This window comes from Apodemus sylvaticus, chromosome 11 (assembly GCF_947179515.1).
Source record: "Apodemus sylvaticus chromosome 11, mApoSyl1.1, whole genome shotgun sequence".
Taxonomy (NCBI): Eukaryota; Metazoa; Chordata; class Mammalia; order Rodentia; family Muridae; genus Apodemus; species Apodemus sylvaticus.
This window is the reverse complement of record NC_067482.1, coordinates 11,465,792-11,493,104: the sequence shown is the minus strand read 5'-3', so window position 1 is coordinate 11,493,104 and position 27,313 is coordinate 11,465,792. Positions and strand designations below refer to the sequence as shown.

The following is a 27,313-nucleotide window of genomic DNA, read 5'->3' as shown; positions in this document are numbered from 1 at the left end:
ACCCCCCTTTCCCACAGTGTTCTCATAGCCATAGATACAGGAGCTACCCTGTAGATTTATCTGTTAGGACTGAGCATCCCCATGATCTGTTCATTTCTGCATTGTGACCATGTGTGATTTCCTGCATGATCTCCATTTGCTGCAAAGAAAGGCTCTTCTGATAAGGGGGGTGGTACCTATACCTCTGATAAAGGGTGGGATATGGGAGGAAAGAGGTAGAGTCTAAAAGAATCAGACTGTGGCTGAGGGCAGGCAAAGATATAAAACTATAACTTGTCAGTGGTGAACAATGCCCAAAGGTTAATTCTGGATCTGGAGGCAACGCCTTGGCTCTGTAGGCAGATGGGCGAGCACTGCCTCTTCCACCAGGGTAGAAGATAGAAGAGGATGGAAAGTTGCTGTTGTTGGCTAGAATGTAACCAGATTAGTTCAAAGGATTAGAATTGATTAATAACTGCTCAGGTACTGTGCTGTAAAGCTTGATTACATAATCTCTTTTCATGTATTTAGGAGCTAGCTAGGATAAAGGAAAACGTCACTCATAAAATTGCAATAAGACCACTGGTATCCTCTTTATTTCCTTGTCTTAAATTGTTTCCATGCTCAGTTTCCTGCTGAGCTTCTGACAGTGACAAAGCAAATGCACATGACTGGCCGCTTTGCACACAACACATACATCTCTAAATTACATGCAGTACTTCATGCATGTGAATATCTATAATTAGTTGTAGTATTATATTTTGATGTCATAATAACAATAAAAAAGTCATTGGGTTTCAGACATGAACGGCCCAGCTTTTGAAATGGGTCCCGAAATCCAAATTCAGCTACTCACACTGTTCAAGCAGCTAGTTTCTCTGCCATTCGCCTCTCTCTAGTCCCAAGTTTTCTAATTAAAAAAAGATGATAGAAATTTGTTACAGTACACTCTCATGCATCTGATCTTCTGAAATTACTGTCTATTAAATTTTAAGAAACTAAAGCATAGACATCTTTGATTATGTTTTTAAGTAAATGCTATCCAGTTAGAAATATTAAATGCAGGCTGTGTTGTATTCCAGTAGCTTAAAACCAATTAAACCCCCTCTGGACACAGTAGTAAACCACAGTCCCAGTTTGACTGGAATGGTTAGTGTGACTAAGCTTCCATGTAGACCTAAGGTTAAATTTGTATATCTCAACCCTTCACCCCAACCATTTAACTGGTTTCTTCCAGTGGACTCGTTTCTATTGTGTAGAGAACGGGGGATTACAGTGTAATGCTTAGTCAACAAGATGCAGGTTTAAAGCTTACTGCCAACTGATGATAACCCAACCTCATTGAGTCTCACGTCATCTGAGAGGGAAAGAAGAATGTCTTCTTTAAGCGTTCAGTTTGTGAATGAGTGATTGTGTTTGGAACAGTACTCAAAAGCTAAAAATAGTCCTAGTCTAATAGATTGGTCACCAGATCTGATTTAATAATTTTTAGGACCTTTGTATGGAAATACATCTTAATGGTTAACCTAAGTTTGCTTATTATAAACACTCCACATTTTACATTAAAAATGTGAACCAGCTAAGAAATCACACTCACTAAAACTATTTAAGCAATTAACTCTCCAGAATAAGTTTCTTCTTTATTTTTCCATACTTGTCCCTTTTGTTACTTATTCTTCTTCAAGTGCTAATTAAGTGTGTATCTATGATATGATGTGTAAACATTTAAACTTTATAACCAGTAGCCTAGTTGTTGAGGATTAAAAATATGTTTACAGTCATCCATGCCAGATTATATAAATGCCTTTAGCTAATGATTAAACACAGTTGGTAAAAATTAACTCATCCGCATATAACTTTCAGCTCAGTTGAGCGTGCAGTGGCCCATAAACAGAGACGAGGTATTTGCCTTTATAAAACTCAACCCTAAGATTTTGTAATGTACCCACTTCTTGAGGAAGTAAATTCTTTTGTAATATTTATTTAAGCAAAATTTCTCAGGTCACTGACTGTTTTTAAGTGTGTTGCGTGCTGAGATCTTAGGAACTCCTCACCCTCTCTTAGTGATACTTCTCTCTTCTTGATGAGGAGTTGCAAGCTCTCAGCCTTCAGGATTGGATCAGAACCATTTGCTATGTGATGTTTTTCTCTTCTGTATACGGCATTGTAACTATAGACCCTTATGCTCCCATACAGTATGCATTAATTCTGCTTGCTAATACTTTATGCCTGTTTTCACAAGTTTTATAGTAGGAAGGGGCCTAGAGAATACTTAGCCTATCATGGACCCAGGTTAGAAACAGGTGGTGACTTGACTTAATGGGAAAAGATCTAAAAATTAAAAATTGCTAGCCTGTGTAAAATTTCAGTTTATTTTCCATGATCTCATGCATCCATTTAAGATGGTTAACTGTAGGCTGTGAAAAATAAGTTAAACTATAAATAATACTTTCCTAGGAATCTTTAAGATATTAATATTAAATATGAGTTTAAAGTTTAGTTTTGTCTCCCAACCAACCACTAAACACCCTTCCTTTCAGATAGGTAAGAAGTTTCAGGCAGCGATTTTTTTTTATTCGATATATTCTTTATTTACATTTCAACTGATTTTCCCTTTCCTGGATCCCCACTCCCTGAAAGTCCCATAACCCTCTTCCTTCCCCCTGTTCCCCAATATACCCCTTCCCACTTCCTTGTCCTGGTATTCCCCGACACTGCTTCACTGAGCTTTTCCAGGACCGGAGCGGGGTGTGGGGCACTCCTTCCTTCTTCTTGTGCATCATTTGATATGTGCATTGTGTCTTGGGTATTCCAAGCTTCTAGGCTAATATCCATTTATCAGTGAGTGCATACCATGAGTGTTCTTTTGAGACTGAGTTACCTCACATAGGATGATGTTCTCCAGCCCCATCCATTTGTCTAAGAATTTCATGAATTCATTGTTTCTTTTTTTTCTTTATCACTGTATCTTTTTTTAATATTTTTATTTTCTATATTCTTTGTTTACATTCCAAATGATTTCCCCTTTCCCAGATCCCCCCTCCCCATATGTCCCATAAACCTTCTTCTCTCCATCCATTCTCCAATCACCTCCCTCCATTTTCTCTGTCCTTATATTCCCTTCCCATGCTAGATCAATCCTTTCCAGGATCAGGACCTTCTCCATACTTCTTCATGGGAGTCATTTGTTATGCGATTTGTGCCTTGGGTATTCAGAGCTTCTGGGCTAATTAATATCCACTTATCAGAGATTGCATTCCATGTGTATTCTTTTGTGATTGGGTTACCTCACTTAGGATGATATTTTCAAAATCAAACCATTTGCCTAAAAATTTTGTGAATTCATTGTTTCTAATTGCTGAGTAGTATTCCATTGTGTAAATATACCACATTTTCTGTATCCATTCCTCATTTGAAGGGCATCTGGGATATTTCCAGCTTCTGGCTATTATAAATAAGGCTGCTATGAACATAATGGAGCATGTGTCTTTATTGCATGCCAGGGAATCCTTTGGGTATATGCCCAGGAGAGGTATAGCAGCATCCTCCAGAAGTGTCATGCCCAGTTTTCTGAGGAACCGCCAGACTGATTTCTAAAGTGGTTGTACCATCTTACAGCCCCACCAGCAGTGGAGGAGTGTTCCTCTTTCTCCACATCCTTGCCAACACCTGCTGTCTCTTGAGTTTTTGACCTTAGCCATTCTGACTGGTATAAGGTGAAATCTCAGAGTTGTTTTGATTTGCATTTCCCTAATGACTAATGATGTTGAGCACTTCTTAAGGTGCCTCTCGGCCATCTGAATTTCTTCAGGTGAAAATTCTTTGTTAAGATCTGTACCCCATTTTTTAATAGGGTTCTTTGGTTCTCTGGGGTCTAACTTCTTGAGTTCTTTGTATATATTGGATATTAGTCCTCTATCAGATGTGGGGTTAGTGAATATCCTTTCCCAATTTGATGGTTGCCGTTTTGTCCTTTTAAGAGTGTCCTTTGCCTTACAAAAACTTTGTAATTTTATGAGGTCCCATTTGTCAATTCTTGATCTTAAAGCATAAGCTATTGGTGATCTGTTCAGGAACTTTTCCCCTGTGCCCATGTACTCAAGGGTCTTCCCCAGTTTCTTTTCTATTAGTTTCAGTGTGTCTGGTTTTACATGGAGGTCCTTGATCCACTTGGAGTGAAGTTTAGTACATGGAGATAAGAATGGATCAATTCGCATTCTTCTGCATGCTGACCTCCAATTGATCCAGCACCATTTGTTGAAAAGGCTATCTTTTTTCCACTGGATGTTTTCGGCTCCTTTGTCAAAGATCAAGTGACCATAGGTGTGTGGATTCATTTCTGTATCTTCAATTCTATTTCATTGGTCCACTTGTCTGTCACTGTGCCAATACCATGCAGTTTTTAACACTATTGCTCTGTAGTATTGCTTGAAGTCAGGGATACTGATTCCCCCCACAATTTCTTTTGTTGTTGAGAATAGTTTTAGCTATCCTGGGTTTCTTGTTATTCCAGATGAATTTGAGAATTGGGATTTTGATGGGGATTGCATTGAATCTGTAGATCGCTTTTGGCAAGATGGCCATTTTAACTATATTAATCCTGCTGATCCTCGAGCATGGCAGATTTTTCCATTTTCTGAGGTCTTCTTCGATTTCCTTCTTCAGAGACCTGAAGTTCTTGTCATATAGATCTTTCACTTGTTTGGTTAGAGTCACACCAAGATACTTTATATTGTTTGTGGCTATTTTGAAGGGTGTCATTTCCCTAACTTCTTTCTCAGCCTGGTTATCCTTTGAATTTAGGAAGGCACCTGATTTGCTTGAGTTGATTTTATAACCAGCCACTTTGCTGAAGTTGTTTATCAGCTGTAGGAGTTCTCTGGTAGAGGTTTTCGGGTCACTTAAGTAGACTATCATGTCATCTGCAAATAGTGATAATTTGACTTCTTCCTTTCCAATTTGTATCCCCTTGACCTCCTTATGTTGTCTAATTGCTCTAGCTAGAACTTCAAGTACTATATTGAAAAGATATGGAGAGAGAGGACAGCCTTGTTTAGTCCCTGATTTTAGTGGGATTGCTTCAAGTTTCTCTCCATTTAGTTTGATGTTGGCTACCAGTTTGCTGTATATTGCTTTAACAATGTTTAGGTATGGGCCTTGAATTCCTGTTCTTTCCAATACGTTTAGCATGAAAGGATGCTGGATTTTCTCAAATGCTTTTTCTGCATCTAATGAGAGGATCATATGGTTTTTTTGTTTGAGTTTGTTTATGTAGTGGATAGCATTGATGGATTTCCTTATATTGAACCATCCCTGCATCCCTGGGATGAAGCCTACTTGATCATGGTGGATGATCGTTTTGATGTGTTCTTGGATTCGATTGGCAAGAATTTTATTAAGTATTTTTGCATCAATATTCATAAGAGAAATTGGCCTGAAGTTCTCTTTCTTTGTTGGATCTTTGTGTGGTTTTGGTATCAGCGTAATTGTGGCTTCATAGAACAAGTTGGGTAGAGTTCCTTCTGTTTCTATTTTGTGGAATAGTTTAAAGAGTATTGGTGTTAGGTCTTCTATGAAGGTCTGATAGAACTCTGCACTGAAGCCATCTCTTCCCGTGCTTTTTTTGGTTGGGAGAATTTCTAAGACCCTTTTTATTTCTTCAGGTGTTATGGGACTGTTTAGTTGATCTATTTGATCCTGATTAAGTTTTGGTGTCAGATATTTGTCTAGGAAACTGTCCATTTCCTCCAGATTCTCCAGTTCTGTTGAGTACAGGCTCTTGTAGTAGGATCTAATGATTTTTTGAATTTCCTCAGTTTCTGTTGTTATATCTCCCTTTTCATTTCTAAGTTTGTTAATCTGGATACTGTCTCTGTGCCCTTTGGTTAGTCTGGCTAAGGGTTTATCTATCTTGTTGATTTTCTCGAAGAACCAGCTCCTGGTTTTGTTGATTCTTTGTATAGTTCTCTTTGTTTCTACTTGATTTATTTCGGTCCTGAGTTTGATGATTTCCTGCCTTCTACTGCTCCTGGGTGAAATAGCTTCTTTTTGTTCCAGGGCTTTCAGGTGTGTCATTAAGCTGGTAAGTGTATGCTCTCTCCATTTTCTTTTTGGAGGCACTCAGGGCTATGAGTTTTCCTCTTAGCACTGCTTTCATTGTGTCCCATAGATTTGGGTATGTTGTGTCTTCATTTTCATTGTGTTCTAAAAAGTCTTTAATTTCTTTCTTTATTTCTTCCGTGACTAAGGTATCATTGAGTAGAATATTGTTCAGTTTCCACGTGTATGTGGGTTTTCTGTTGTTTTTGTTGCTATTGTAGACCACTTTTACTCCATAGTGATCTGATTGGAGGCATGGGATTAGTTCGATCTTCTTATATTTGTTGAGGTCTGTCTTGTGACCAATTATGTGGTCGATTTTGGAGAAGGTACCGTGAGGTGCTGAGAAAAAGGTATATTCTTTTGCTTTAGGATAGAATGTTATATATATCTGTTAAATCTAATTGGTCCAAAGCTTCAATTAGTTTCATTGTGTTCCTGTTTAGTTTCTGTTTTCCTGATCCGTCCATTGAGGAAAGTGCAGTGTTGAAGTCACCCACAATTATTGTGTTAGGTGCAATGTGTGCTTTGAGCTTTAATAAAGTTTCTTTTACGAAAGATGGTACCCTTGCATTTGGAGCGTAGATGTTCAGGATTGAGAGTTCTTTTTGTTGTATTTTTCCTTTGACCAGCAAGAAGTGTGCTTCAGAGTCTCTTTTGATGACTTTGGATTGAAAGTCAATTTTATCTGACATTAAAATGGCTACTCCAGCTTGTTTCCTGAGATCATTTGCTTGTAAAATTATCTTCCAGCCTTTTACTCTAAGGTAGCGTTTGTCTTTGACCCTGAGGTGTGTTTCCTGTAAGCAGCAAAATGTAGGGTCCTGTTTACGTATCCAGTTGGTTAGTCTATGTCTTTTTATTGGGGCATTAAATCCATTGATGTTAAGAGATATTAAGGAATAGTGATTGTTACTTCCTGTCATTTTTGACGTTTTTTTTTTTTTTTTTAAATTTGATTGGTTAACTTGTTTTGGGTTTGATGAAAGGTTACTATCTTGCTTTTTCCAGGGTGAAGTTTCCCTCCTTGTATTGGTGTTTTCCTCCTATTATCCTTTGTAGGGCTGGGTTTGTGGATAGATATTGGGTAAACTTGGTTTTGTCATGGAATATCTTAGTTTCTCTATTTATGGTAATTGACAGTTTTGCTGGATATAGTAGTTTTGGCTGGCATTTGTGTTCTCTTAGAGTCTGCGTGAGATCTGCCCAGGATCTTCTAGCCTTCATAGTCTCAGGTGAAAAGTCTGCTGTGATTCTGATAGGTCTTCCTTTATGTGTTACTTGGCCTATTTCTCTTACTGCCTTTAATATTCTTTCCTTGTTTAGTACATTTGGTGTTTTGATTATTATGTGACGGGAAATATTTCTGTTCTGGTTCAGTCTGTTTGGAGTTCTGTAGGCTTCTTGTATATTCATGGGCATCTCTCTCTTTAGATTAGGGAAGTTTTCTTCCATAATTTTATTGAAGATATTTGCTGGCCCTTTAAGTTGTAAATCTTTACTCTCATCTATGCCTATAATCCTTAGGTTTGGTCTTCTCATTGTGTCCTGGATTTCCTGGATATTTTGGGTTACAAGCTTTTTGAATTTTGCATTTTCTTTAACTGTTGAGTCCATGGTTTCTATGGTATCTTCAGTATCTGAAATTCTTTCTTCTATCTCTTGTCTTCTGATGTTGATATTTGCATCTATGTCCCCTGATTTCTTCCCAAGGTTTTCTATCTCCAAAGTTGTCTCCCTTTGAGTTTTCTTAGTTGTTTCTACTTCTGATTTTAGATCCTGGATGGTTTTGCTTAGCTCCTTCACTTGCTTGTTTTTGCTTTCTTGTAATTTTTTAAGAGATTTTTGTGTTTCCTCTTTCATGACCTCAGCCTGTTGACCAAAGTTCTCCTTTAAGAAGAAGAAATTTCTTTAAGTGTTTTTTTGCCTTTCCTCATTATTGGCTTTTGTATTCTCCTGGAGTTCTTTCCATGATTTTTGTGTTTCCCTTGCAAGGGCTTCTAACTTTTGATCCATTTTCTCCTGAATTTCTTTAAGTATGTCCTTCATGTGTTCCTGTACCAGCATCATGGCCAGTGATTTTAAATCCAAATCTTGTTTTACTGGTGTGATGGGGTATCCAGGACATGCTGGTAAAGGAGAATTGGGTTCAGATGTTGCCATATTGCCTTGATTTCTGTTAGTGACGTTCCTACGTTTGCCTTTTGCCATCTAGTTCTCACTGGTGTTAGTTGGTCTTGTCAATGCTGGACTCACCAGTGCAAGCTGCCCCTTCCCAGGTGGCCTCTGGTGCACAGCTTACCTCCTGCACTGCCTGGAGACAGGGTGCTGTGGCCCAGGCTGTTCAGATTCTGAAGCAGACACCTGAAGGCTCCAGCTGGGGCCTGCTGGATTCACCCAGGCTGCTCTGGATCCGGAAGCGGAGAGATCTGAGGGCTCCCACCAGAGGCCTCAGGACTGGAACCTAAGTTCTGTGCCACAGGAGCAAGCTGTGTGCTCCCAGTCTGCCTCCAGGTGCACACCAGGTCTCCTGCACTTCCTGGAGACCAAGTGCTGTGGCCCAGGCAGTTCAGATCCCAAAGCAGACACCTGGAGGCTCCTGCTGGGGCCGGCTGGATTCACCAGAGCACACTGACTTCTCCCCGCTGGCCGCCCGGAAGCCCCTCTTGCCTCTTGTAGGACATGGAGATGTGGTGTTGCTGCCCAGGCTGATCTGGATCCGGAAGCAGAGAGATCTGAGGGCTCCTGCCAGAGGCCTCAGGACTGGAACCTAAGCTTCGTGCCACTGGAGCAAGCTGTGCCGAATTCATTGTTTCTAATGGCTGAATAGTATTTGGTTGTGTATATAAACCACATTTTCTGTATCCATTCCTCCACTGAGGGACATCTGGGTTCTCTCCAGCTTCTGGCTATTATAAATAGGGCTGTTATGAACATAGTGGAGCATGTATCCATATTACAAGCTCGGGAATCCTCTGAGTATATGGCCAGGAGTGGTATAGCGGGGTCCTCCAGAAGTATCATTCCAAGTTTTCTGAGGAACTGCCAGACTGACTTCCAGAGTGGTAGTACCGACTTGCAACCCCACCAGCAGTGGAGGAGTGTTCCTCTTTCTCCACATCCTCGCCAGCATCTGTTTTCTCCTGACTTTTTGATCTTAGCCATTCTGACAGGTGTGAGGCCAAATCTCAGGGTTGTTTTGATTTGCATTTCCCTGATGACTAAGGATGTTGAACATTTCTTTAGGTGATTGTCAGCCATTTGATATTCTTCAGGTGAAAATTCTTTGTTTAGCTCTGTACCCCATTTTTTAAGAGGGATATTTGGCTCTCTGGAGTCTACCTTCTTGAGTTTTTTTATATCTTGGATATAAGCCCTCTCTGTTGGATTAAGGGTTGGTAAAGATCTTTTCCCAATTTGTTGGTTGCCATTTTGTCCTTTTGACAATGTCCTTTGCCTTACAGAAACTTTGTAGTTTTATGAGGTCTCATTTGTCAATTCTTGATCTTAGAGCATAAGCTATTGGTGTTCTGTTGAGGAAATTTTCCCCTGTGCCCATGTCCTCAAGGGGCTTCCCTTGTTTCTATTCGATTAGTTTCAGTGTGTCTGGTTTTATGTGGAGGTTCTTGATCCACTTGGGCTTGAGCTTAGTACAGGAGATAAGAATGGATTAATTTGCATTCTTTTGCATGCTGACCTCCAGTTGAACCAGGACCATTTGTAGAAAAGGCTATCTTTTTTCCACTGGATGGTTGTAGCTCCTTTATCAAAGATCAAGTGTCCATAATTCTGTGGGTTCATTTACCAGTCTTCAATTCTATTAAATTGATCTACTTGCCTGTCACTGTACCAATGCCATGCAGTTTTTAACACAATTGCTATACATCCAACAGAGGGCTTATATCCAAGTTATACAAAGAACTCAAGAAGGTAGACTCCAGAGAGCCAAATATCCCTCTTAAAAAATGGGGTGCAGGTGTGGCTTGTGTCCTACATAGAAAGCAGCAGAGGGAGTGAATCCCCGTGGCCATCTTTGCTGCCTGCTGGGGCAGAAAAGCATCACTAGGTACTGTAACATCCTGAGCTTAAGATCTCTGGGGGTGCAAACCCCCAGGGGTCTGCCTGCTCCCAGGACCTGAGCACATAGGTGGTTCATCTGCCAGCCAGCCGATCGTGGGGCCTGTGTCCTACTTGAGGATCAATAGAGGGAGTAACTCTCCACTGCCATCTTCACTCCATGACAGAGCAGTCGGTGAATACTTGGTTCACTGAGACAACTCAAGTATAACATTCCTTGAGGCAAGACTCAGCAGAGCTCTAATGGCACAAAAGAGGAAGGCAGCATATCAGCAGTCTGTGCCAAAGGAAACCCAGTCATCCAGTGTCACGGAAGTAACCTTACAGGTCCACAGGAGGTTGAAGCACCAGCCAGTGACAATAAGACCATCTAACACCAGTGAGAACCAGATGGCTAAAGGCAAACGTAGCAATATTACTAACAGAACCCAAGGCATTATGGTAGCATCTGAACCCAGTTCTCCAACAACAGCTAGTCCTGGATAACCCAACACTCCGGAAAAACAAGAGTTGGATTTAAAGTCACTGGTCAGGATGCAGTTAGAGGAACATATGAAGGACATAAATAAATCCCTTAAAGAAATTCAGGAGAAAAATGATCAAAAGCTAGAAGCCCTTACAAGGGAAACACAAAAATCACTTAAAGAAATTCAGGAGAATATGGGTCATAAGTTAGAAGCCAATAAGGAGGATTTGCAAAAATCACTTAAAGAAATACAGGAGAACTTTGATCAACAGGCAGAAGGCATGAAAGAGGAAACACAAAAATCTCTCAAAGAATTAGAGGAAAACACAAACAAGCAAGTGAAGGAACTGAGCAAAAACATCCAGGATCTAAAAACAGAAGTAGAAACAACTAAGAAATGACAAAAGAAGACAACTTTGGAGATAGAAAACCTTGGGAAGAAATCAGGGGCCATAGATGCAAATATCAACAACAGAATACAAGAGATAGAAAAAGGAATCTCAGATACTGAAGATACCATAGAAACCATGGACTCAACAGGCAAATAAAATGCAAAATGCAAAAAGCTTGTAATTCAAAACATCCAGGAAATCCAGGACAGAATGAGAAAGCCAAACCTAAGGATTATAGGCATTGATGAGAGTGAAGATTTACAACTTAAAGGCCCAGCAAATATCTTCAACAAAATTATGGAATAAAACTTCACTAAAGAGAGAGATGCCCATGAATATACAAGAAGCCTACAAAACTCCAAAGAGACTGGATCAGAACAGAAATACTTCCCGTCACATAATAATCAAAACCCCAAATGTACTAAACAAAGAAAGAATACTTAGGGCAGTAAGAGAAAAAAGGGCAAGTAACATATAAAGGAAAACCTATCAGAATTACACCAGACTTCTCACCAGAGAAAATGAAAGCTAGAAGATCCTGGGTGGAGCTCATGCAGACTCTAAGAGAACACAAATGCCAGCCGAGACTACTATACCCAGCAAAACTCTCAATCACTATAGATGGAGAAACCAAGATATTCCATGACAAAACCAAATTTACACAATATCTTTCCACAAACTCAGCCCTACAAAGGATAATAGGGGGAAACACCATTACAATGAGGGAAACTATACCCTGGAAAAAGCAGGATATTAAACTTCTTTGATGAAACCCAAAAGAAGATAACCACACAAGTATAAAATTAACATAAAAAATGATAAGAAGCAATAACCACTACTCCTTAATATCTCTTAACATCAATGGACTCAATTCCCCAATAAAAAGACATAGACTAACAGACTGGATAAGGAAACAGGACCCTACATTTTGCTGCATACAGGAAACACACCTCAGTGTCAAAGACAAAAACTACCTTAGAGTAAAAGGCTGGAAGCCAAGCACATGGACTCAAGAAACAAGCCGGAGTTGCCATTCTAATATCAGATAAAATTGACTTTCAACCTAATGGCATCAAAAGAGACATGGAAGGACACTTCTTGCTGGTCAAAGGAAAAATCCAATAAGAAATCTCAATCCTGAACATCTATGCTCCAAATGCAAGGGCACCCTCATTTATAAAAGAAACTTTACTAAAGCTCAAAGCACACATTGCACCTAACACAATAATCGTTGGTGACTTCAACACTCCACTATCCTCAATGGATCGATCAGGAAAACAGAAACTAAACAGGGAGACAGTGAAACTAATTGAAGCATTGGACCAATTGGATTTAACACACACACACACACACACACACACACACACACACACACACACACACACATATATATATATATATATATATATATATATATATATATATATATATATAAAACTTTTCATCCCAAAGCAATAAAATATACCTCTTTTTCAGCACCTCATGTTACCTTCTCCAAAATTGATCATATAATTGGTCACAAGATAGACCTCAACAAATATAAGAAGATCAAAACAATCCCATGCCTCCTATCAGATCAATTTGGAGTAAAAGTGATCTTTTTTTATTCGATATATTTTTTTATTCACATTTCAAATGATTTCCCTTTTCAGGCCCCCTCACTCCCTGAAAGTCACATAAGCTCCCTTTGCTCCCCCTGTTCTCCCATCCACCCCTTCCTACTTTCCTGTTCTGGTTTTGCGCTATACAGCTACACTGAGTCCTTCCAGAACCAGGGGCCATTACTCCAGTCTTCTTGTACCTCATTTGATGTGTGAATTATGTTTTGGGTATTCCAATTTTCTAGGCTAATATCCACATATTAGTGAGTGCATACCATGATTGATCTTTTGAGACTGGGTTACCTCACTTAGTATAATGTTCTCCAACTCCATCCATTTGTCTAAGAATTTCTTGAATTCATTGTTTCTAATGGCTGAATAGTACTCCATTGTGTATATATACCACGTTTTTTGCATCCATTCTTCTGTTGAGGGATACCTGGGTTCTTTCCAGCTTCTGGCTATTATAAATAGGGCTGATATGAACATAGTGGAACACGTATCCTTATTACATGCTCGGGAATCCTCTGGGTATATGGCCAGGAGTGGTATAACAGGATCCTCCTGAAGTGATGTTTTTATGTGTTCTCGAATTTGGTTGGCAAGAATTTTATTGAGTATTTTTGCATTGATGTTCATAAGGGAAATTGGTCTAAAGTTCTCTTTCTTTGTTGGATCTTTGTGTGGTTTTGGTATCAGCGTAATTGTGGCTTTGTAGAAGGAGTTGGGTAGTGTTCCTTCTGTTTGTATTTTGTGGAATAGTTTGAAGAGTATTGGTGTTAAGTCTTCTTTGAAGGTCTGATAGAATTCTGCACTGAAACCATCTGGTCCTGTGCTTTTTTTGGTTGGAAGACTTTCTATGACCCCTTCTATTTCTTTAGGGGTTATGGGACTGTTTAGATGATCTATTTGGTCCTGATTTAATTTTGGTATTTGGTATCTGTCTAGGAAACTGTCCATTTCCTCCAGATTCTCCAGTTGTGTTAGGTATAGGCTTTTGCAGTAGGATCTGATGATTCTTTGAATTTCCTCAGTTTCTATTGTTATATCCCCCTTTTCATTTCTAATTTTGCTAATTTGAATACTTTCTCTGTGCCCTTTGGTCAGTCTGGCTAAGGGTTTATGTATCTTGTTGATTTTCTCAAAGAACCAGCTCCTGGATTTGTTGATTCTTTGTATGGTTCTCTTTGTTTCCACTTGATTGATTTCAGCCCTGACTTTGATGATTTCCTGTCTTCTTCTCCTCCTGGGTAAAGTAGCTTCTTTTTGTTCCAGAGCTTTCACGTGTGCCATTAAGCTGCTAGTGTATGCTCTCTCCTGTTTCTTTTTGGAGGCATTCAGGGCTATTAGTTTTCTTCTTAGCACTGCTTTCATTGTGTCCCAAAGATTTGGGTATGTTGTGCCTTTATTTTCATTAAATTCTAAAAAGTCTCTGATTTCTTTCTTTATTTCTTCTTTGGCCAAGGTGTCATTGAGTAGAGTGTTGTTCAGCCTCCATGTGTATGTGGGCTTTCTGTTGTTTTTGTTGCTATTGAAGACCACTTTTACTCCATAGTGATCTGATAGGAGGCATGGGTTTAGTTCAATTTTCTTATATTTGTTGAGGTCTGTCTTGTGACCAATTATATGGTCTATATTGGAGAAGGTACCATGAGGTGCTGAGCAAAAGGTATATTCTTTTGCTTTAGGGTGAAATATTCTATAAATATCAGTCAAATCCAATTGGTCCAAAGCTTCAATTAGTTTTACTGTGTCCCTGGTTAGTTTCTGTTTTCCTGATCGGTCCATTGAGGATAGTCGAGTGTTGAAGTCACCCACAATTACTGTGTTAGGTAGAATGTGTGCTTTGAGCTTTAGTAAAGCTTCTTTTACAAATGAGGTTGCCCTTGCATTTGGTGCATAGATGTTCAGAATTGAAAGTTCTTCTTGGTGGATTTTTCCTTTGACCAGGAAGAAGTGTCCTTCCGTGTCTCTTTTGATGACTTTAGGTTGAAAGTCAATTTTATCTGATATTAGAATGGCTACTCTGGCTCGTTTCCCGAGACCATTGACTTGTAAAATTGTCTTCCAGCCTTTTCCTCTAAGGTAGTTTTTGTCTTTGACACTGAGGTGTGTTTCCTGTATGCAGCAAAATGTAGGGTCCTGTTTCCTTATCTAGTCTGTTAGTCTGTGTCTTTTTATTGGGGAATTGAGTCCATTGATGTTAAGAGATATTAAGGAATAGTGATTATTACTTCCTGTCATTTTTGATGTTATTTTTATATTTGAGTGGTTATCTTCTTTTGGGTTTGATGAAAGAAGGTTACTATCTTGCTTTTTCCAGGGTGTAGTTTCCCTCTGTGTATTGGAGTTTTCCTTCTATTATTCTTTGCAGAGCTGGGTTTGTGGAAAGATATTGTGTAAATTTGGTTTTGTCATGGAATATCTTGCTTTCTCCATCTATGGTGATTGAAAGTTTTGTTGGGTATAGTAGTCTCAGCTGACATTTGTGTTCTCTTAGAGTCTGCATGAGATCTGCCCAGGTTCTTCTAGCTTTCATGGTGTCTGGTGAGAAGTCTGGTGTGATTCTGATAGGTCTTCCTTTATATATTACTTGGCCTTTTTCTCTTACTGCCTTTAATATTCTTTCTTTGTTTAGTACATTTGGGGTTTTGATTATTATGTGACAGGAGGTATTTCTGCTCAGGTCCAGTCTGTTTGGAGTTCTGTAGGCTTCTTGTATATTCATGGGCATCTCTCTCTTTAAGTTAGGGAAGTTTTCTTCCATAATTTTGTTCAAGATATTTGCTGGCCCTTTCAGTTGTAAATCTTCACTCTCATCTATACCTATAATCCCTAGGTTTGGTCTTTGTATTGTGTCCTGGATTTCCTGGATGTTCTGGGATACAAGCTTTTTGCATTTTGCATTTTCTTTGACTGTTGAGTCAATGGTTTCTATGGTATCTTCAGCATCTGAGATTCCTTTTTCTATCTCTTGTATTCTGTTGTTGATGTTTGCATCTATGGCCCCTGATTTCTTCCCAAGGTTTTCTATCTCCAAAGTTGTCTCCCTTTGTCATTTCTTACTTGTTTCTACTTCTGTTTTTAGATCCTGGATGTTTTTGCTCAGTTCCTTCACTTGCTTGTTTGTGTTTTCCTCTAATTCTTTGAAAGATTTTTGTGTTTCCTCTTTCATGACTTCTGCTATTTGTCTCACTTTCTCCTCCATTTCTTTAAGTCTTTTTTTGCGTTTATTCTTTATTCGCTTCAATCTCTTGAGTCTTATTCTCCTGAATTTCTTTAAGTGATTTTTGTGTTTCCATTATACGGGTTTCTAGCTTATCCATGTTCCCCTGTATTTTTTTTTAAGAGATTCATTTATGTCCTTTTTGTGTTCTTCTACCAGCATCATGACCAGTGATTTTAAATCCAAATCTTGTTTTTCTGGAGTGTTGGGGTATCCAGGACAGGCTGATGTTGGAGAGTTTGGTTCAGATGTTGCCTTTTTGCCTAGATTTCTGGTACTAGCATTCCTACATTTGCCCTTTGCCATTTTGTTATCTCTGAAGTTAGTTGGTCTTGTCTCTGGCTGATGTTTGAGCCTCCTGTGAGGCTGAAGGGCTATTTCTGCAACACTGGATGGCTGGGTTTCTCCTGTCACAGATTGCTCATGTGCTGCCCTCCTCTTGGGTGCTCTTGGAGCTCTAGTGTGCCTTGCCCCAGATTGTGTCTATGAACCAGGTGGTGCCCATTTGCTCCTTCAGGGAATGCTGATGGTATATGCCCAGGAGACCTTTTCTGCAGGAATCAGCACAGTGCTGATCACTGCAAGGGAGCCGCTCCCCCAACTGGGTTGGTGAACACAAGGCTAGCCTAGCTGCTCAGGTCCTGAGTCTAGGCAAAGGCGTGGCAGGCTTAGGCCTGAGCAATGTTCGCCTCGGGCTATGACTCTTAACTGGTTCTGTCTGGTGGTGTGGGTGCCCAGATGGTGGTGTGGGTTGGTGGTGTGGGTGTGCTTCCTGAAAGTGCCAGGAGATTCTGCCCGGCTAACAACCTCTTGGCCAGGTTGGCACACAGATGGCCCACTGGACAGCCCAGGGACTGAGTGCAATCCAACACCTGTTGGGCTTATACCCCTGCTATGTTAGCCTCAGGCTATGACTGTTAGCCAGCTTTGCCTGCTAGAACGCTCTGGCATCCCTTAGCCAAAATGTCAGCGCATGCACGCTGGGACAGACTGCCGGGCAAATAACTTCCTGGCTGGGTTGGCACACCAATGGCCCCATGAATAGCCCAGGGCCTGGGTGCAGGCACAGCATACCCAAATCTATGGGACACAATGAAAGCAGTGCTAAGAGGAAAACTCATAGCCCAAAGTGCCTCCAAAAAGAAATTGGAGGGAGCATACACTAGAAGCTTAATGGAACAACTGAAAGCCCTAGAACAAAAAGAAGCTAATTCACCCAGGAGGAGAAGAAGACAGGAAATCATCAAAGTCAGGGCTGAAATCAATCAAGGGGAAACAAAGAGAACCATACAAAGAATTAACAAAACCAGGATCTGGTTCTTTGAAAAAATCCACAAGATACATAAACCCTTAGCCAGACTAACCAAAGGGCCCAGAGAAAGTATCCAAATTAACAAAATTAGAAATGAAAAGGGCGATATAACAACAGAAACCGAGGAAATTCAAAAAATCATTAGATCCTACTTCAAAATCCTGTACTCAACACAACTGGAGCATCTGGAGGAAATGGACAATTTGTTAGACAGATACCATATACCAAAATTAAATCAGGATCAAATAAATCATCTAAATAGACCCATAACCCTCAAAGAAATAGAAGGGGTCATAGAAATCCTTCCTACCAAAAAAAATCACAGGACCAGATGGTTTTAGTGCAGAATTCTATCAGACCTTCAAAGAAGACTTAACACCAATACTCTTCAAACTATTCCACCAAATAGAAACAGAAAGAACACTACCCAACTCCTTCTAAGAAGCCACAATTACGCTGATACCAAAACCACACAAAGATCCAACTAGGAAAGGGAATTTTAGGCCAATTTCCATTATGAATATTAATGCAAAAATACTCAATAAAATTCTTCCCCACTGAATCCAAGAACACATCAAAATGATCATCCACCATGATCAAGTAGGCTTCATCCCAGGGATGTAGGGATGGTTCAATATACGGAAATCCATCAATGCTATCCACTATATAAACAAACTCAAAGGAAAAAATAACCACATGATCATTTCATTAGATGCTTAAAAATCATTTGACAAAATTCAGTATCCTTTCATGCTAAAAGTCTTGGAAAGGACAGGAAATCAAGGCCCATCTCTAAACATAGTAAAAGCAATATACAGCAAACCAGTAGCCAACATCAAATTAAATGGAGAGAAATTTGAAGCAATCCCACTAAAATCAGGGACTAGACAAGGCGGCCCCCTCTCTCCATATCTTTTCAATATAGTTCTTGAAATCATAGCTAGAGCAATTAGACAACGTAAGGAGGTCAAAGGGATACAAACTAGAAATGATAAATTCAAACTATCACTATTTGCAGATGATATAATAGTATACTTAAGCGACCCAAAAAAACTGATAAACAACTTCAGCAAAGTGGCTGGTTACAAAATTAACTCAAGCAAATCAGTAGCCTTTCTATACGCAAAGGACAAGTAGACTGAGAAAAAAATTAGGGAAATGACACCCTTCACAATAGCCACAAACAGCATAAAGGTTAACTTGGGGTGACTCTAACCAAACAAGTGAAAGACCTATATGACAAGAACTTCATATCTCTGAAGAAGGAAATTGAAGAAGACCTCAGAAAATGGAAAAATCTTCCATGTTTGTGGATTGGCAGGATTAATATAGTTAAAATGGCCATCTTGCTCAAAGCAATCTACAGATTCAGTGCAATCTCCGTCAAAATCCCAAATCAGTTCTTCATAGAGCTAGAAAGAGCAATTCTCAAATTCATCTGGAATAACAAAAAACACAGGATAGCTAAAACTATTCTCAATAGTAAAAGAACTTCTGGGGGTATCAGTATCCCAGACCTCAAACATTACTACAGAACAATAGTGATAAAATCTGCATGGTATTGGTACAATGTCAGGCAAGTGGATCAGTGGAATAGGATTGAAGACCTAGAAATGAACCCACACACCTATGGTCACTTGGTCTTTGACAAAGGAGCTGAAACTATCCAGTGGAAAAAAGATAGTCTTTTCAACAAATGGTGCTGGTTCAACTGGAGATCAGCATGGAGAAAAATGCAAATCGATCCATTCTTATCTCCTGGTACTAAGCTCAACTCCAAGTGGATCAAGGACCTCCACATAAAACCTGACACAATGAAACTAATAGAAAAGAAACTGGGGAAGACCCTTGAGGACATGGGCACAGGGGAAAAGTTCCTGAACAGAACACCAATAGCTTATGCTTTAAGATCAAAAATTGACAAATGGGACCTCATAAAACTACAAAGTTTCTGTAAGGTAAAGGACACTGTCAAAAGGACAAAACCAAAAGATTGGGAAAGGATCTTCACCAACCCTAAATCCGACAGAGGATTAATATCTAATATATACAAAGAACTCAAGAATGTAGAACCCAGAGAACCAAATAACCCTATTAAAAGTGGGGTACAGAGCTAACCAAAGAATTTTCACATGAAGAACTTCGGATGGCTGAGAAGTACCTTTAGAAATATTCAGCATCATTAATCATTAGGGAAATGCAAATCAAAACAACCCTAAGATTTCACCTCACAGTAGTCAGAATGGCTAAGGTCAAAAACTCAGGAGACAGCAGGTGTTGGCGAGGATGTGGAGAAAGAGGAACACTCCTCCACTGTTGGTGGGATTGCAAGATGGTGCAACCACTTTGGAAATTAGTCTGGCGGTTCCTCAGAAATCTGGTCATGGCACTTCCAGAGGACCCTGCTATACCACTCCTGGGCATATAACCAGAGGATTCCTCGGCATGCAATAAGGACACATGCTCCACTATGTTCATAGCAGCCCTATTTATAATAGCCAGAAGCTGGAAAGAACCCAGGTGTCCCTCAACAGAGGAATGGATACAAAAAATGTGGTATATTTACACAATGGAGTGCTATTCAGCCATAGAAACATCGAATTCATGAAATTCTTAGACAAATGTATGAGCTGGAGAACATCATCCTAAGTGAGGTAACCCAGTCACAAAAGAACACTCATGGTATGCACTCACTGATAATCGGGTATTTGCCTAGAAGCTTGGAATACTGAAGACACAATGCACATATCAAATGATGCCCAAGAAGAAGGAAGGAGTGGTCCCTGGTCCTCAAAAGGCTCAGTGCAGCAGTGTAGGGGAATACCAGGACAGGGAAGTGGGAAGGGGTGAACTGGGGAAGAGGGCTTATAGGACTTTCTGGGAGCAGTCATCCAGGAAAGGGAAAATCTCTTGAAATGTAAATAAAGACTATATCAAATAAAAAAATAGTATTTTTCCATACATTGTGTATCCAGACTTCATTTACTCCCTAGACTGTCCTTCATTCCCACCTCCCTCTTCTACCCTTCTGATAGTTTGATTAAATGTGTAGACAGTTCTAAAAAGATGATGTGTAGATGGAAAATACCCATAGAGAAGCTTTCAAACATCCTGAGCCATCTCATTTCATTTTGGGAAAATTAAACCCACACCAATGTTCCATTTCATCCTTGTCAGAATAGCTCATAAGGAAGACAAATAGCAACACATAAATGCTCATCTGCATCGGAGGGAAATGAGACTTGTAGGCATTGCTGGTGGGATTTATTAGCCCAACCACTTTGAAAATCAGTATGGGGTATCTTAACTGAATAACCATTTTATCAACTATATATATTGTTTATGAGTAATAGTTACAGATTCTAATGAGTTAACTTAAAGCTGCAATTATTAGAGGAGTACTGTTATTACGAATTCAAAGACAAATTGGAGGTAGTTTCAGTGTTCTTAGAAATAATTTCTTATACTTGGGCCCATCAGGGTTAGCTGTTTGGTTTCTGTAATATAACCTGGTTAGTTCTGATTGATGAACTTGCAAGAATAACTATTAAGACTTCTCAGGCAATTCCCAGTGCTCTGTAGTTATTTTTTATCCTGTTACATTTGTCCTTGTTCATATCACGTTTGGGCAGTTGCGTTGGTGAGGGTGTGTGGGTGTAGCTATATGTGTGTGTAACTTCATGACACAATCTCACGGTAAATTCCTTGATCCTCAAGCTCTTGTGATCTTTTTACCCATAATTGTTTTTGTTTCCTTGGTTATTCAGTGTGTGTGTGTGTGTGTATGTGTGTGTGAGGGAGAGAGGGGGAGGGGAGGGAGAGAGAGACAGAGAGACAGAGACAGAGACAGAACCAAAGTATATAGGTAGGAAGGGTATTTTTTTCCCTTCCAGTCTGCCAGTCCTGGGGATTGAACTCTGGTCATCAGGCTTGGCTACCGATGCCTTTACCTGCTCAGTCTCAGAGGTCCCATCACATCTATTAGATTCAGGAATCGGTCCTTTCCTGCTTATCCTTCCCTGCTATACATCCAATGCTTCTTCTCTCCCACTGTGACCATGAAACACGCCTTTTGTGAATTCCTCTAGAGTTCTTTTCTTCCTATATCACCCAAAAACTGCTGAATATTTTGTCTAAAACACAAATTGTCTTATTTCTTTGTGTGAAATAGGTGTGGTTTAACAATTGTATGAAGCAATCTTGAAGCACAGAAGCCTTCTCTGAGTGGAATTATAGCTTTGTGATTGTAATTAGTTTCAGGACAACCTTTCTAATCAGCAAAAACGCTATCATTTATTATTGTTGTGTGGTTTATTCTCCTTTTTTTTTTTTGCACTTACTTTGTGAGCACCTTGGCATTACCCAAAGTTGCCTTTAAACCTTACTCCTATATTCCTTTTCTCTTTCGAAATTACAAGTATTTTTCTCCCTGACCTCCCCCAATGACTAATAAGCTTATCTTTCAGCATCCAGTTTAAGCATCACTACTTTGAGTATAAATTATGTTCCTTGATAGACTAGCATATTTTCTCATGAACTTCCCTGATGCTCTCACCATATTTCTACTGATAGTTGTCGTTACTCTGTTTACATGCCTGCTTACCTCCATGAGACCACAGGCAAGCTGGGAGCAGGAACTGTGCTTTCCTGACCTCTGCGCCCTGATAAAGCTCCTGATTAAAAATAGAAACACAATAAAAATGTTTGTTGAATACATGGAAAATTGCCTTGTGAAAACAGGTTTATTTTTTCATAAAACAGTCTTCAACTTAACTCTTTGGTTCAGTGTTGCTACAATGATCTTTCTTTATCAAACTTTAAAAAATTATTTTATATATATGGGTATTTTGGCTGCTTGTACATCTGTGTACCCTTTGAGTGCCTAGTGCCAGTGGAGGCCAGAAGGCATCCAAGTACACTGGAACTTGATTTACAGAGGGCTGTGAGCCACTATGTATGTGCTGGGAACTGAACCTGGGTCCTCTAGAAGAAAAGCAAATGTTCTCTTAACAGCTGAACTCTCTCCAGTCCTCCGTGATCTCTCCTTTCTTTCATTTTTAATATTTTAGTTATTACTTGATACTTTTATACAATATGCTTTGATCATATTTGCTCCCTCCCCTAACTCACACCTTCTCCCTCATATTCCTACCCATACAACTTCATGTTCTTTCTCGGTCTTAAACAGCCAGAGACTGTTTAATCCATGGACTCAAATATTTGCAGTCTTACAACCTGCCTGCCCTGGCTTGTGGTTATTATGCCAAGTACCAATACATTAAAAAACTAAATTTCCCTGTCTTAGAAACTGTCAGCTGTAAATAGCTTCTTGTCCAGAGGCGGGTCTTTGTGCCACTTCTCCCTTGATGGTGAGATTTTTGTCTGGCTTATTCAGATCTTGTGCACGCTGCCATGGTACCTGTGAATTAGAGTGTGCATCTGCCCATTGTGTCTGGAAAACACTATTGTTTCCTTGAAGTCATCCACCACCTCTTGATTTTTCCATCTTCTTGCCCCGTGCTCTATAGATCACTGGGCTTCGAGTGTAGGGGTGTGATTTGGATATCGATTTTGGGACAGATCATTCCAGTTTCTTATTTTCTACCTGTTTTTCAACGGTGCATCTCCCATCTACAGTATTTCTGAGGAGGGTTGTGTGATGTGCTCAACTGTGGATCCAGCAGTATGTCATTTAGTGTGTTTTCCCCATTCATTCATTCATTCATTCATTTATTCACTTTAATCCTGATTGCAGCCCCTCTCACCTGGCAGTCCCCCTCACAGACCAACCATACCCATTCACCTTTTCCCTTCTCCTTTGAGGGAAGAGAGGCCTCCCTTGGTTACCATCCCACCCGAGAACATCAGGTCACTTCTGTTTCTTGTGGTTCAATTGTGTTAGGATATTCAGGGCTTGGTATAGTAGGATAGTTGAGTTCTGGTGATACCCAACTGTTGCCCTGGCTTTTGTTGATTGTGTTCTTACACTGGTTTTTAGAAATGTGGTTATCCTTCAGACACTTCTGCATTAATATTTAATAAGTAACATGCAAGATACATCTCCCTAAATACATGAAAACAAGAATCATGAATCATTCAGATTACTTTTGTTGTCAGTCTCGAGTTATATTTGAGTAAGTATACATTGTGCAACTCTGAAATGACATAATTAGCTTTTTGTTTCAGGAAGTATTGCCTGTTCTTTTTCTCTTTTCCTTGTGAAGTTTACCAATAATCAATGAACCCTTGGCTTCATTTTTATCTTTAAAAAATCCCAAAAGGAAATTGGGCCTTTTTTATTAACATGCAAATAATGTTTTGGCAATGTAACATTTGTTCAATTGTGTTTGTATATGATTACAGAAACCACATATAAAACCAAAACCAAAAAAAAAAAAAGTTATTTAAGCTGGGCGGTGGTGGCACACGCCTTTAATCCCATCACTTGGGAGGTAGAGGTAGGCGGATTTCTGAGTTCGAGGCCAGCCTGGTCTACAGAGTGAGTTCCAGGACAGCCAGGGCTACACAGAGAAATCCTGTCTCAAAAAAAACAAAACAAAACAAAACAAAAAACCCCAAGAACCACATATGAATCCTAAAAATATAACTTCTTCCAAAATTACAGTTCTGTATTTAAGATTCTTTAATGAAATCCAGAATCCTAAGTTTAAATAAGTAAAATAAATATTGTTTCAAATAGAATTTGACTATAGGTGCATTTATTTGACAGATAATTATGAATTCACTCTATACAAAGAAAGGGCACTGCATTTTGCTTTACTAGGAGTGTTACAATTTAGCTGAATTCTTTTCGGTAACCCTACTTCTTCTAAGAAACTATTTTGGACATTAATGCAGAAGTGTCTGAATGTTAATCACTTATTACATTCAAAATAGTTTAGCTATTTCTTCTTCCTAAATTATTCAAAGCAACATCATTCCTCAAAGTTTTTTTCTTTGAAGGACCTTCAGCCTGGAAACATAACACGTGGCCGACCTATGACAGCAGACACTCAGGCTGCTTCTCCACTGAGGCCAGAGCAGCAGCCCAGGAGGCTCTCAGAGACAAGCAGCCATGCAAGGAGCAAGCACAGCCGCCTGCCGCCCTGGCCACGATCTTGCAGAATGAATGACCGATAAATGAAAGATACAGTCACTATCTTTCCCAACGAAACTTTCCTCACAAAATTTGACATGTGCTGTGACTTAGGAAAATCTGTTAATTTTTATTTTTTTTTAATTTTTTTAAATTATTATTTTTTATTGGATATTTTATTTATTTACATTTCAAATGTTATCTGCTTTCCTGGTTTCCCCTCTGGAAACCCCCTATCCCATCCTCCCTTCCCCTATTGCTATGTAAACATATGAGTTTATTTGATCATAATAGACCATGTAAATTCTGTAGCTGATATCAGACGTCTGAACAAACAACATCATAGTCAGAAAGAGGAAGAAGATGACCTTTTTATTGAAAGAGAAGAGTATAAATACATTAACGTATCATAGATAAAAAGATGGACATGGAAATGAAATAAATTTTGTGTGGCTTGAGGCTTAATATGGGTTTTTATATTATTTATAAACCTGGTTCCAAGTATTTGGAAATAAAAACTATATAACTGTATAAACATTCAAATCTGAATATGATAATTGTGTGCACTGGGCTTCTAAGTTATAACTATATTATCATTCAGGCTAAAGGAGCAAGCACAGTTATCGACTTCAGAATGTGTCAAAAACCTTTTTTTTTTTTTTAAATCTGAGATACCATGGCATTATGGCATGATCGTTCTATGTTTTTATAGGACACTGACGAGCGCTGGTAAGGAGCTGCATGATAATTTCCTGAAAGCCCTGGCAATGAGGGAAGAAGATAATCGTGCTGGGAAACTGAGCGTGAGTACATCACACACCAAATTAAAGCAGATTTTCAAAGTACAACCTGTAATGTCTTCCAAAAGATGTCATCCAGGTGCAGGCAAGACCGCTGGCTCCGAGGCAAAGCCCTTTGCTGTAAAGCTGGCTCACCAGCACCCACATAGTGGGAAGGAGGAGCTGAGCAGTGGGATCTGTCCTCTGATCTCCAAGGCCTGCCACAACGCACACATACATCCCACCCCACCCCTGGGCCTGCCACAGCGCAGGCGTACCCCGTCCCCACAAAATCAGTAAATATAATGTGATGTCCCCTGGATATAAAACATGACTACCTTTATATATTATAGTGCTGTGTGTAGATTTCTGTTTTATGATCATTGACATTCATAATAGTAGCAAAATGGTAGAAAATGATTAAGAGCCTAAACAATTTTAAAGGAGAAAATGACAACACGTTGTTTCTGCATTTTTTCTTCTAGATACTACTATTAATAATCCAACACATTTTCTATTATAATTTGCAGGACCCTTCAGAGCCTAATTTTGATTTATATTTGTACCTCTATTGAAGGCCTAGATTGAATTTAGTTTTCTAGTCAGAATATGACTATTGTTCTTCCTCTCCATCTATCCATGGAGCACTGAGGGCCTTGTCTGCATGTGAAATTACCAGTAGACTTCATAGTAAAGGAAATCTTTTTTATTTCCTTAGAGAATATTGGAAAAGTAATGCACTTTTTATAATTCTTTGGCTCTGAATTTTCCATTATTCCACTTTGGTTTATTTTCTGTAAATCAGTTATCAAGACTGTTCCAGTATGAGTGTTTGTCTTTTTTTTTTTAAAACTTTTTATAAACTTAAAGTTTATAATAGCTGAAGACTTACATCTGGGAGACATTTTTTCCCCAAAAGTAAGGCAGAAATACAGATCGAAACTAGGCTTTGAAGGGTCCTGCAAGTTATAATAGAACATTTATGATTTTGTCTGATTATTAACAGAAGTAGTATCTAGAAGGGAAAAAGAAATGTAGAAAAATGTGCTGTCATGCTGGTCATGTTATAGACTCTTGGGAGGAGACACTGATTCTAAGTGATTATCTATACCATGTGGACTGGAAAGGTACCCATTGAATTTACAATAGATTTTCAAAATCGTTGTGAATGATTTTTACCTATAGTAAAGAAATACAGAGCAGACTCTATAGGGCTCAAAGGTGTGGTTCACAGACAGTAGAACGAGACTAAGTACACACATCTTTGAATACCTTAACCCCACAGTTTTATTTTGTTATTTGTGTGTGTGTGTGTGTGTGTGTGTGTGTGTGTGTGTGTTGGTTTGTGCACATGAGTACATGTATTCTTGGATGCCAAAGACAAGTCAAATCCTCTAGAGCTGGAGTTCCGGGCAGTTGTTAACTCTCAGATGTCAGTGCTGAGAAATAAACTCAAGTTGTCTACAAGAACAGTATTTGCTTTTTACTCCTGAGCCAATCAGACTGGTGTATTGGGATTTGACAGATGAAGCGACAGGGAACTCCCCTGAGAGGTCACTGTGATGGTCAGAGAGTAGATAATGGAAGGGTGGGATAAAGTAATGACAGAAATAATATTGGCAGAAGAAACATTAAACTAGCATTCTAAGAGATCACGTCTGTTAGCCCTCTTACATTTGCTTATTTTGGTGCTGAAAATGAAACCCGTGGTCCCACATCTGCTACACCTGAGCCATATCCCCAGCTCCCACGTGCTTTGCTGAGACTTTGGCTTTAGAGGGTGTGGCAGGATTTGTGAAAGAGAATTCACATGATCTAATTTGGAATATTCAGTAGGGAGAGAGTGGCTTATGGGAAGAGAGGTGTGGTACTGAGTTTAGAGGTCGTAAAGCATTTCAATAGACTCTAGAGGTAGAGTGACTACTATCAAGATCAATGCAACAGATCATAAAAAGGTTCCTAAGTAAAGAAAACGTGTAAATTAGGCAGGTTCTTATGTTTATCTAAGCCATGGTGGCCTGTTGGTTAATGTGGTATTTAAATGAATATTCTCCATTTACTATTGATTGAATTTTGAAACAAAAGATAAGTGTAATGCCTGATACATTAAATATTTAATAAATAACCAATATGCTATCTAAATTATATTTACAACCACTAAAGTTAGAATTACAGAGGAAATATATATATAAAATATTGGAACTTTTTTTTACTAGACTATAAATTTAAATAGCTCCTTAGAAAAGACAGCTAAAAGAGCTCTTTTGATGGTTATGAATTTTATTA

At 39.2% G+C, this 27,313-nt stretch overlaps 1 protein-coding gene across 2 annotated transcripts in view; it reads left to right on the top strand.

The window, feature by feature from the left end:
- Window positions 1–27,313, top strand: part of Cfap299 (cilia and flagella associated protein 299) — a 531,465-nt gene that overhangs the window by 186,430 nt on the left and 317,722 nt on the right. The window contains exon 3 of one of the 2 annotated variants that reach the window (XM_052198692.1): window positions 24,961–25,051. In XM_052198692.1, the coding sequence (XP_052054652.1) occupies window positions 24,961–25,051 (91 nt within the window). Of the gene's footprint in view, window positions 1–24,960; window positions 25,091–27,313 lie in introns of both variants that reach the window. The other variant, XM_052198691.1, reaches the window with a different exon arrangement.